The sequence below is a fragment of the Haliotis cracherodii genome, unplaced genomic scaffold (genome assembly GCF_022045235.1).
Source record: "Haliotis cracherodii isolate W230 unplaced genomic scaffold, xgHalCrac1.p SCAF_10, whole genome shotgun sequence".
In the NCBI taxonomy this organism is placed as follows: domain Eukaryota; kingdom Metazoa; phylum Mollusca; class Gastropoda; order Lepetellida; family Haliotidae; genus Haliotis; species Haliotis cracherodii.
The window spans coordinates 8,126,521-8,139,502 of NW_027266265.1; the positions used below are offsets into that span (position 1 = coordinate 8,126,521).

The window sequence follows — 12,982 nt, forward strand, 5'->3', positions numbered from 1 at the left end:
ATTGTGTTTACAGCTAACATCCACTATAGGAGTGTAAGGGGTCCTTGTCATGTTGAAAGCATCAAATTTAGGAGATCCCTCAATTACGTCAAATACTGGATTGAGTAAATGAACGGAGTCAGAAATACTCCAGCTACTTCGTGGGAGCCTGGATTTTACAGCAAAACCAGTGTGTGATAACAACAATCAGGGCTCCACATCATTTTGGGAGCCATTAAGTATTCATTCACAAGTTATCATTCACATTAATAGTTTTCTCTGGGTATTCAATATACAGTGAACTAAGTTTAAAACGAACATGCTTATAACGAACTGACGGATAACAGCCATTTGTTGTATATATGCTGTATATATGCTCATAACGAACTACGGTCATAACAAACTAAAATTAGTGGTCCCTTTGTGTTTCTTATAACCATAGTTCACTGAATATGTACTCCTTTGGGTGCAGTCGGGTCGATATTATTTTACTAATGAGTGATCATTTTTCTTAATAATTCTACTTCAAATGCTGTTTCAGGGGTTCTGTGGTAATTTTTGGCTTGTCGATCTTGAATATCATCGTCTCGACTAAAAGTGGTTGCCAGGGAAACATGCTCCCCTGACAGTCCATCTTCGGGGAGCAAGCGTGTCCACTAGCCTTTATCAAAGCCTAGGCTCTACCCTCGCCACATCAAGGCCACTTTTCTTGGCTCAACCCTGGTGCCATTTAGCGTAGATCACGACTCGTGCCCCTTGTAATGAAAACGCAATATCTAATCGGATCTCTGTTCTTATCTCGTATAGCTTCACAAAGATGGCGACTACCATAGGCAACAACCAAGTCGATCACATAATGAAAACATTCACGATTTCATCCCTGACACAATAACATAGGCATTGGGGGGTTTAAAAGATGAAAAAAGGCATATTTGTGTCAACAAAGACAGCGGTAAATTACCTTCATACGAAGGTGTATCAGTCATGGATGTTGATTTTTGTGAAATGTTCTCTGATTGGACTATCGATATGTGGAATAGTCCAATCATATTCAGCACAGGAAAGTGGCCTTGATGTGGCAAGGGTGGAAACAAGACTTTGATAAAAAGGCTAGTGGATGCTGACAGTTATGTACGTACCCGCTTCTCGTACAGCTTCTTGATGTGGGGCTTCCACCAGTGTTCCTTGATGGTCTTGGCCTCCACCACGAGGCCATCGTGCTTGTCACACAGCAGCTGGATGATACACGGAGCCTCCACCGGGGGCTTCCAGTCTCGACTGTGGTAGTTGTCCGGTAAACCTGATCAAGTCAGTCAGTTTGGCATAATGCTGCTTTGATCAGTCGTTCATTATCATGGCATGTCAGCTTAATGTGGGAGGAAAGCCTAAAGTTTAACCCGCTAGCACATGTTTGGTAGAGACAAAACAATCAGGACAATTCAAGCCAACAATCACAGGGTTCTGGCACTCCTAAGGGAGACAACTCTGCACATCAAATTGCTAGAGTTTAGATGCCTGTGCCAACCTGCCTCACAGCAATAGCAGCAGGGCAGTGAAAAAATTCAGGACATACAAGAGTTGTTATTGAGCTTTCAAAACAATTGGTATTCGGAATATTGCTATATCCTCACATTATATCCTGGGGGTCGGGGGTGGGGGGCGGGGAAGAGAAAAGAAAGTGAGGAGACACTACCCATACAGTCAATTACCCATACAGCGAAGTGTTAAAATGATAATATTGGCCGTTTTTTCACCCCTACCCCACCCCCATCCCGGACCAATTTATTTGTTTAATTTTGGTTTTATAGATCAAAGGTTGTTCAAACTATAAAATAAGTACAAAGCACTGTCAAAAAACAGAAATAATTTGTTTATTACCCACAGATCCTGATTTACCTATTACTTGATATATTGGCTTCAGTCTGAAAAAGAATAGGGTATTTTCCTCTCGTCCTACCTGAGAATTCAGGACTGAGCAAATCTTTGCGTCCTCCAAGAAGAGCGTTGGCATAGATCCAGTCGACACAACACACCAGCAGATGGTAGGAGTTGACCAGGTCGTCACTGATGGCTGGAAAGTTACCTGGAAACAAGCAACAACTCATCATCCAACCATACTCGCCTACCGTGGACTTTTCTTCCAAGTTAAGTAATTTTGGCAAGCAAATTCATGATATTGCTAAAAACAATATCCTGTGCTGCAAGCTTGTGACTCAATACGGGGCTCTGAGCGATTCTGATAAACCCAAGCTAAACTCAGAAAAAGTATACCAAAATCTCAAGTAGTCCTCACCTAATGTCCATGGCACATACGAGCAATGGTCGAAATTAAGTCAAAAGGTATAGTGTCTTAACCCTGATGTTATATTGTTACAAAATGAGCTACAAGGTGAGATGAATGGGGTTTAACGTCGCGTACAAGATTATTGCACTTATATAGCGACGTGCATGTAGGTGTGTGTGTTTGTGTGGCTGCTTGTACTAGTCCGGACTGATGCCTATTTATAGTGCTAGCTCACAGAGATACCATGCCGCAGTTTAACATGAATACCCCACTCAGACACACTGTGACAGTATACTGACTCCGAGCCGACTAGTCCTTGTTTTAACAGCTTAATGCCTAGCGCCAGACAGGGTAACAACAAGTACCATCTTTTAACGTCTTTTGGTATGACGCGGCCGGGGATCGAACCCCGGGCCTTCAGCTCTCCGGGCGGACGCTCTACCACTAGACCACAGAGGCGGTAAATGAGCTACAAACCTGCATGACCCCAACAATCCTAACATTGTGCAAGCATAAAATCAGCACAAGTTTTGTCACAACAATGCTGTTTTCTTAGGATAAAAGCTAAATTAAGAAACTTCCTGAAACGAGTTTCCTAAATGTTACAATATTAATGACTTAATTATGATGTTCACCAAACACTCTGACATTTGGCGGAACCCACTTGGGGTATCCCAAAAACAATGTGATGAGGATCAAAATTATGATATGCATTTGTGTATGGTCTGTATATAACACATGGTCAGAGGTGCCATCCCTCAATGAAAGTTTAGAGTATTTAAGGGGTACAAAAACGAAGAGTAATTTCATGTGAAAGAGAGTATTGTTAACAGTACCATGTTCCGAGTTCCAAGGTAATATTAGTGTACAAGCAGTAAGTTCCCTGTCTGCACTCACAGATCGATAAAATGACCTGAGCGTGTTTTAACATAGTCAATCAGAGTGAGTGAATTTGGTTTTATGCCTCTTTTAACAATATTCCAGCAATATCATGGTGGGTGACACCAGAAATGGGCTTCACACATTGTACCAATGTCAGGATTTGAACCAGTGTCTTCGGTGTGACGAGCGAATGCTTTAACCACTAGGCTACCCGACCTCCCTAGTCAATCAGAGACCTGGTACCACAGAGTAATGGCTATTTAACACTAAGCGAATTAAAAGCATGGCTATCACTCGTCAACAGACTACCAGGTATGCACAGACTCGTTGTTGAATGCTTCAAGCCACTGGTGGATTAACAATTTGCTCTGATATTTTATGTGTGAACAATACTTGAAAAAATGACAGAAATCGTAATTTTGGTCAAGGACAAGTGTAATAGAACAATTTTAGGCTCAAAATCGTAATTGTTGGCATCCCTGCATGTACTCACTGATAGTGATGCCAACCCTTCTACAACCTATTTATTTGTTTGTTGTTTAACACAGCACTCAGCAATATTCAAGCTATATGACGGTGGTCTGTAAATTATCAAGTCTGAACCCGACAATCCAGTGATTCACATCATGAGCATCAATCCACTCAATTGGGATATGACATGCATGAACCAAGTCAGCGAGCCTGACCACCCAATCCTGTTAGTTGCCTCTTATGACAAGCATGGGTTGCTGAAGACCAATTCTAACCCAGATCTTCACGGGTGCTAACTTTAAAAAGACAATACACAGCACGTCATTTGTCATTACTGACACTGTTTCCATAAACAACATGATTCAACTCACCTTTCACTTGAACAAACATTGTCCATGCGAAGTTGAAAACATCTGCGGGAGTGCAGGGCAGGCGGCTGCAAGAAGACGAAACAACAGTTCTACATCAGGTGGTACATTCATATGCCAGTGAAACATCCAACCCGAGGAGCATCCGTATACAAGATAATACTAACCCTATCATTTTGTTTGTTTGTTTGTTGTTTAACGCCGCACTCAGCAATATTCCAGCTATATGACGGCAGTCCTTAAATAATCGAGTCTGGACCAGACAATCCAGTGATGAATATCATGAGCATCGATTCACACAATTGGGATCGATGACATGCATCAACCAAGTCAGCGAGTCTGACCACCCAATCCCATTAGTCGCCTTTTACATCAAGCAGGGTCACCTTTTACGCAAGCATGGGTTGCTGAAGACCTATTCAACCCCGACTAACCCTATCAATTTGGAGAGTTCACGTTGTTGAAACTGAGAGTTAGTACATTTTTCCAGCCCTTTCAGACCTGGACCCACTTGCACAAAGCGAAATTTGAGCTATAGATGTTGACACCACTGGTCATACTCCACTTGTCTTTCAGACAAGCCAGGACTTCAAAATTCTTTGTTTTAAAGTGTCAATGGCACAGTTTAAATCATAATGGCACAGCTAACAGTAGGTTCAGGTGCCTTAAAGGCACACTTAGAGATTAAACAAAAGTACCATGTGACTTTCTTGTTATGAAGCCTGTGTGAAATGTACTTTGCAACAGTGAAGTGCACAAACACATAGGATATAATAAATGTATGAACAGAGTGTCAATTAATGGATTTCTTTTTTTCACTTAAATGTATTCTTCCAGTTGGAACACACAAACATCTTATCAAGTGCCCTGGCATACTTTAAAAAACAATGCTTCTATCTCTAAAATAGTTAATGTTAAATGACAACATTTTTGGAGAAACCAAAAGGCCATCTAGATGATTACTGCTCTTGGACTAATGGGCTAGGGGGAAGTGTTGGCGTATTCAGTTGAGCACCATTGCTCTTCGTGCGTGTGGGGACAAGAAACGTTTCCTAAACAAACTGTTGCAAATAGGGAGGATGTGTTTGCTTTGTTGTTAAAAGTTCAAGATTTAGTTGGTTGGTTGGATGGTTTGATGTTTAATGATGCACTCAGCAATATTCCAGCTATATGACGGCGGTCTGTAAATATTCGAATCTGGACCAGACAATCCAGTGATTAATATCATGAGCATCGATCCACGCAACTGGGATCAATGATATGCATCAACCAAGTCAACAAGCCTGACCACCCGATCCTGTTAGTCGCCTTTTACGACAAGCATATTCACCTTTTATGGCAAGCATGGGTTTCTGAAGACCTATTCTACCCCTGATCTTCACGGGTCTCAAGATTTAGAGGCTCACAGGATTAAAATACTGCTGGCTCCCCCTGAACTGCAAGCAGTTCTTTGTTGAATGCAATACTCAACATATTCTAGCAATATGATGGTGACATGTTGATAATCCGGCTTCTACTACACAATTTAGTGCAATTTTAATGAGCATTGATACCCAACTTAGATACAATGACATGCAATCAATCAAGTCACCACACAATTCAAAACGGACGTCTCAAGAAAACCAGAATCACAACAGCATTGTTCGAAATGAGCTGTGGAATAGCTCACTAGTTATATTAAGTCATTTCAATACCAATGCTTGTATTACGGCTAACAGTATATCAATACATTAAACATTCAGTGAATTGTTGCAATACAGTGGAATCTGACAAAATAGGAATTCGGTGCACACCAGACTTCCCCCCGTTCCCCTCAGTTCCTTAATAAATTATCATTACTCTAACTGACCTACAACTCTCCTAAAATTTACAATTGAAAAGAAGCGGACTGGACCACACCTGACTCAATATTCTCTCACTTGGAAGTGAGCTCAGTCATTGTCAGCTAAAAGAAACAATGCTGTTTTTTATGGGGTTTTTTTTTTTATTGTTTAAAGCGTCACTCAGCAATATACTCCAGTCATGACAGTGGTCTGTAAAAAAAATCGAGTCTGAACCAGACAATCCAGTGATTGACATCAAGAGCATTGATACAGTTAATTGGGATACGATGACACGCATGAACCAAGTCAGCGAGTCTGACCACCTGATCCCGTTATTCGTCTCTTATGACAAGCATAGTCGCCTTTATAGCAAGCATGGGTTGCTGAAGACCTATTCTAACTAAGTTCTAAACAGGTATAATCCTGCATGAATAAACTTAAAGCCATGAGCATGGCAATAAATAGTGGTAAACGCAGCTTGAAATTATCAATCACAATGGCTGAGCTACTGGCTGAGAAAGTAACTTTAATTAAGGAAATTTAGTCAGTGAAAAAACCAAAGCAGAAAGAGTTAGCAGAGAAGTATTGCATCAGTGAGCTGACTTTTTTTAAACATAGCAAAGACTACCAGCAGCAGCAAATAAAGATGAATGATAGTTGCTTTTTGTTTTGACTTCGGTCGAACTTTTTGTACTCCAGACCTCGCTGTAAATTAGACATCTAACCAGTCCCAACCAAGTCCGAATTAGACAGATTCCACTGAACTGTAACAGCCATAATACACAAAATGTAAATCTCTTGTGACCCCTATTCCCCTCAGTGCTGGGGATAGATCTCATTTGACAAAAGAGGTTTATTTTAATGTCTTTCTAAACTTGCCCAATAACTCATGTCACTCTTGGTATTAATATAGAAACGCTATACACCATGTTTGTATTCCCAGGTTACCAGACACTCAAGTTTGTTTGTTGCTCACACCTCACTCTGGGCCAACCACTCTAGTCCTTGTTTTGTCCCTTTAATGTCGTGTGCCAGTCAGGGTAACAACAAATACCATCTATTAATGTCTTTAGGTAAGATGCGGAAGGGGATTGAACCTTCCGCAGTCAAGGCAGACACTATCCACTAGACCACAGGAGGTAACCAGGAAACATACCCAACACTGCAAGCAACTAGAAAACCCTTAACAGGCCCATAGAACTACCCTTCAAACATGATCAATAACCAGTTGCCATGACAACAAGTACCTAAGTGGTGATCTAAGAATATAACAGTTACATTCATTCAACTAAATGCTAAATAAGTGAGTGAGTTTGGTTTAACGCCGCTTTTAAAAGTATTCCAGTTATATCACTGTGTGTCAGCTTGATGTGGGAGGAAAGCCCCAAGTGATGCAGGTCTCAGACGTTTACCACTTCGGTGAAACCCACGAGCATGGGTAAGGCGCTGACAAACCTAGAAACATTATCGGGGCAAAACGGGATTCAAACCCACAATCATAGGTTTCTGGCGTGCCCAAGGAGGGCAACTCTGCACAGCGAATCGCTGCGCCTTAGACGACTGGGCCACCCGTCCCCCCTTGCTAAGTAAGAGTTAATCCAGCAACATGATGACAACTATATGGCAGACACTTGGCCAGACAACTGGTTGAAAGCACAAAATCCCAACAGAGTATACAATGAAACAGAGTTGCACATTGTGGCCACCCGATTCTCAGTCAGTCAGTCGCCCCAATGAAAAGCAGTCGGTCTAAGAAATAAATTAAACATAAAAACATTTCCTTTTATCATGTTTCCCGCTACTAATATAGTACCTCTTTTACAATATAAAATGTCATATATAAATTTCTTGTATACATCACTATCCATGATTCAATAGGCCATCTGCAAATCCACAGCAGAAAGATTTTCATAAATAAATAAATAATTGACATTTTTATTTCGACCGACTTTGTGTGGCAAAGCTGGAATAAATCCATGAAACATAAGATTAAAAAAGTGTGGCCTTAAAGCATTTGGCACTGGGGACCTATTCTGACACAAATAGATTCATTGTTATTTAACGTCATACTCAGCAATATTCCAGCTATGACAACAGCATTCGTAATTCATGAAAGTCTGCTAGCCCGTGACTACTAAATTGTGCTGAGGACAAGTAAAAATCATTAACATTAATGGTGTTCCAATTTTGAGACAAACTGAAACTAAATAAGAGGGACAAAAAATTGTACATAGTCAACTTTTTTGTCTTGTTCTGGCCGGGCTTGATACAAACTATGAGGACGAGTGAAATATAGTTGACACTAGTCCTCTCGAGTAATCTTAAAAATACATATTCTAAAGCCGGTGAGGACATATTCTGAAACAGAATCCCCAAGGGGTCTTAACTAAGATTAAGTAATTATGTCTACTTGAGTTTAATGGAATGGAAAGACAGCATGAGAGTCAGGACAGGTGAATTATTAATAAACTGTCTTAGATATTATTACTGGTAAATGGTTACCAGGGGGGCTATTTCAAACCATGTAGTAGAATGGGGGTCGCTGGTAGTCATTCTCACTGCATCAAGACAGCAATATGTGCCCAGGTATGAACTAGCGATCGACTGTCGGCAGGCAACACACAAAATCATTCAGTGAGGCAACAGTTGTTAAAGTGGGGTTCCCAATTCATCAGGGTCTAGTTGGTAAATCATGCAGATCTATTACTTGATCAAGAAGTGAGTGATCACTGCTTAATGCCAAGGTCAGCAACAGTCCAGATAAATCACCAGACCAGACTAACCAGTAACAGAAAGCAGGAGTAATGATCCACACCACCAGGGTCCAGTTTCAGCCAAACAAAAGAATGGGACACCTGACATTTATCTCCTCTTGCAAGCACAAAATTGGGGATCTCTTCTCACCCATAACACCCATAGGGCAAGGATAGATCCTGTTAGACAATAGAGATTTATTTCAAAATGTCCTTCATAAAAGAAGTAAATCATTTGACGCTTAGAAATAAAATAGCATAATTGAACTATGGTGTATTTATAGGTTACCAGCCATGCAACATATATCCATTTTAGTGAGGATACTCAGTCAAGTATGCACAATATGTAGAGAATTGATGTAGAAAAAAAATATGAGTCCTAGGGCACACACAATAATATTCATTGAACCTACAGCGCATCAAGAGCAGTTAAGGGTGTCTGTTATGTCAAACATCAAACATGTCTACATAATCACGGATTCATTCCTGACTCCAAAGTATTTATCTAAATGTACAGTACACTACACCATTTCATTACTCTACTGGACCCTCATATTGCCTGCAAGGACCCTTAAAATTAATTACTGGGGGTCCCATTGACCCCCACTTTTGATAGTTAAGGTAAAACCCTGCTCAGTACTAAAGAGTGACCACACAATCAACAGTAAGTGTCTTCTATTTATTTTACATCGGGTAATAGACAGATACACAGACATGGACCCTGTTCTACAAAGCTGTTGTAGCTCTACAACTGTAATAAGTCTATATTTGTGGAGAGCCCTGGTCTAGGTATCAGATTATCCCCAGGTAGGTCTTCCCCACCGGATGAGAGAGTTAAATATGCCAATAGCTGCATCATCAATATCTAGCTACTAACAGCCAGGATTGAAACTATTAAATGCCATTGGCGGATAATTTGGGAAAAGAATTATCATTTCGACCAGCAACTGGTCACCAAGTTACAAGTCCCTTCTACAAAGCCATAACATAAGTTGTAACTATATATAACATAAATTTGGGAAATTTATATTTCCTATTTGGGAATTATTACTGACATTTACGACAGACCTAGAGCCAAATAAAGGCACCCATGCATGCCTAGATATATCCACCTTGCAGAAGTCAACGAGTGAGGGTAGTTTTACGATGCTTTTAGCAATATTCCAGCAATAACTTGGTGGGTGTCACCAGAAATGGGCTTCACACATTGTTCCTATGTTGGGAATCAAACCCGGGTCTTTGGTGTGACGGGCAAACGCTTTAACGACTAGGCTACTCGACTGCCCCGCAGAAGTCAATGAGCTGTATGCTGTTACTGTTGCCACTATACCAGGCATATATTCCTGTGGGGACATCAAAAACAGCCTTCACAAGCTGTACCCTGTATGAGGATCGAACCCATGTCCTCTTAATGACAAGTGAAGGCATAAACTTCTCATCAAGGCTGTCCAACTGCCCTATCTTTCCCAATTAATATCTCCTGTGACAGTTGGACAAAGCTGAACAAAAGCTTCATGTTAGACATTTAGATTGAAATCAGGTGTGAAAAAAAGGGTGCAGGGTTATCTATGTTAAACTGCAGCAGAGAAACTACATAACTACAGAAATACCTCAATGTTAACAAGTGCAGCGTCTACGTCTACAAAATTTCATTAAATCAAGTGTTAGCTCAACTGGTGTCAGTGCTAGAACGCCAACATACAAGGGGTGAGGGGTTGGGATGGAGAGGGTACCTGTTCCGTTCAGATGAAGATACACGGGACTTGCTATGACTAGATTTTCTGGAAATTATCACAACAATTAGAAAAGCATCTGTAATAATATATTAATGTGATGATTAAAAAAGGCACAATCAACAAATGAGCAAAGGGAAGAATGACAACAAAAACTAAATGCGAGTGAACTGCTATAGAATACTACGGCATCCTTCATCAGGTCACTTAAGAACGTAACTTAATATAATAATTAATTATTAAATTTCTGATTGAATACGTCATTACTGAAAATAGCGTCTGAATGAATACGATGTTATTTAAAAGGAAAAATAATATGATATTTTTTAAATATGGTTGAATTCTGTTTTCAGAATTGTCTTTACATTATTTATCACAAATGAATATTAAGTTAACAGTAAAACCATTGCATCAAGCCCAATATAATTTCATACAGTTTTCATGTACATTTGCATATGCAAATGCAGAGTCTCTTGGCTTGAGGGAATCTAAATATAGCCCAGTTATCCGAGTTCCCCTCAGCAACAAAACTCTTATGTGACCTTGACCTTTGATGATGGGGATGAGCATTGAAGCTAGTATATTATATATACGACCAAGCTACAAGTATATACGTACTAATATATTATCTAGTGCCAAAATTACATACCGCGGTTTTCTGCTCCTCTGTTGTCGTGATATTTCACTCGGTGCTTCAAAGATATCCAAGAAAATGGGCTCGAATTTCTTGAATATCACCGTTGACACTGCAAAATTTCTCTCAAGCCGGTCAACTTTATTCCTAAACTCTTGGGGCAGACTTGCCATATCCGACCATTTTTTCATTTTGTTAAAAAACTGGATCAAGCTGAAAAGAACAGAAATGGACAAGTTTATTGACAAGAATCAGAATACCAATCAATTTCATGTTTGTCTTTCCCCGAGATGTTTCTTTCACTTCCGTGTTGCCTTGCCGGCGGACGGTTAATATAGACATTTCATGCGATCGAAATAATATGGCTTGCTGTCATGAGAATATTTGTAATTTTTTAATTACCTGAATTTTGCTGATCGCAGCAACCTTGTCAGCGAAACGCAGTTGCCTTCTACTTGCCCCCGGCCCACAGTGGGAACCACTGTACGACGACATGCTTCGTATAAAGCACATGCCAACCAATGGAGCTGGTCACCCTGTGAAATAACAAGCATTTTATCTACAATCAAATCTGACTTAATTAGATTCGAGTTATTTTCGCGGCTGACACCCGTGATCATAAATAGTATGTATACAAACATCGATACGACCAAAACAATGGGTGATCTGTGCAAGTTTCTAGGACACAACACGATGCAAAAAAAATGTAAGTCATAAATTTGTAATGGAGTGGAATTATGCACTAATTATAACCGCAATCAGATCATTTATAACAGTACTCCGATCAAACCGAGAACGACGGAAGCTACGAATACCGGTCATTTAAACTCAACATGGCCGAACGATAGAGCCCGTACTTCAAGAGTATAATTTAGCTGTATCCTTTGGTACGATTCCCACGCCTCGCCCTCAGCAGTTTTGTCCATATTTAAGTCCAAACATAGTTCTTCATATCGTTGTTGCACATTGGCCTCTCCCTCGTCGGACAAGCCCATCTTGGACGAGGAATCTGCGCCGTTCTCAGTGATCGCGGCTGACAATGGCTAGCCGATCACTAGCGTATGATACCGCTACTCACATTCGAGTGGCGGGAAAAACGAGAGACATGTCACCTACCGCATCACACCTTTGAGGTCATATCCGCGTAACGATATAGTTCCCCGTTCAAAGCATATTAACGGAAGTTACACTCTACAAACATAATTGTGACTATGTCAGTATTACTCATTATGAGTTACAATATACATGTTGCTGGTGTTGTAACCATATCGATACACTAAAACTTGGTATTTTCTGGCGGATGAATCGGGCACCTTGCAATTGTGACCTAAATGTAAACACAGTACAGAAAACAATTATCAGTGACAATTTGTTGCCAACTAAATAGATTATCGTTTCAAACAAGAATATATCATTACTTACACCAAATACCGATACCGGTGTAAACTAGAGTCTACTATTCTTATCAGTATAAATCTTTCGAAAATTTAATAACACATTTTTGTTCGTATTCTTTTGATAACTGTTTTCTTAGTGACGTCATTATATATTTATGACGTCATTGCATTGTTTGTGACAAAATCTTGTGTGTTTCGAATGACTTCGCGTTAGATTGTGTCTCCTTGATGTGTATTTAAAAGTTCTGGTAATTTGTTACCTATGAAGAAACTATTTCAACTGAAATAATTTATGAAATACTGAATGAAAATCTACGTTAAGATCGTTATTGTGATTTCATTGAAATATTACCTTTACAAGAGCGTTTCTAATAAAGGAATATCAGTTTTGCACATTTCTTAACTTTTATTCGTTTAAGTACTTATCATCATTATCATTATGACGTATACCGTTTGCATTATTACTTTATGACTCTAGAACTTTAATTGTTAGTATTTTATCATGATCTTTATTCGAAACATAATTTCATTAGAGGATTCTTTTCATCAACTCCGGTACCCTATCTTTCTACCTTATCTTTTTCTCTATTATTTATCTTTTGGTTTGTTTTTTGTTGTTTGTTGTTTTACGCCGCACTCAGTAATATTCCAGCTATAT

General features: G+C 39.8%; 1 protein-coding gene across 1 annotated transcript in view; it reads right to left on the minus strand.

Moving 5' to 3' along the window:
* The window catches only part of LOC139454028 (retinoblastoma-like protein 1), a 50,073-nt gene extending 38,081 nt beyond the window's left edge, over positions 1–11,992 (minus strand). Inside the window, exons 1-6 of the mRNA XM_071235512.1 lie at positions 11,785–11,992; positions 11,330–11,463; positions 10,943–11,140; positions 3,988–4,052; positions 1,937–2,062; positions 1,119–1,279 (exon numbers count right to left, since the gene is read on the minus strand). Coding sequence (XP_071091613.1) covers positions 1,119–1,279; positions 1,937–2,062; positions 3,988–4,052; positions 10,943–11,140; positions 11,330–11,463; positions 11,785–11,922 — 822 coding nt within the window. The 5' untranslated portion in view covers positions 11,923–11,992. The remainder of the gene's footprint in view (positions 1–1,118; positions 1,280–1,936; positions 2,063–3,987; positions 4,053–10,942; positions 11,141–11,329; positions 11,464–11,784) is intronic.
* Between the last annotated feature and the right edge of the window lie 990 nt (positions 11,993–12,982).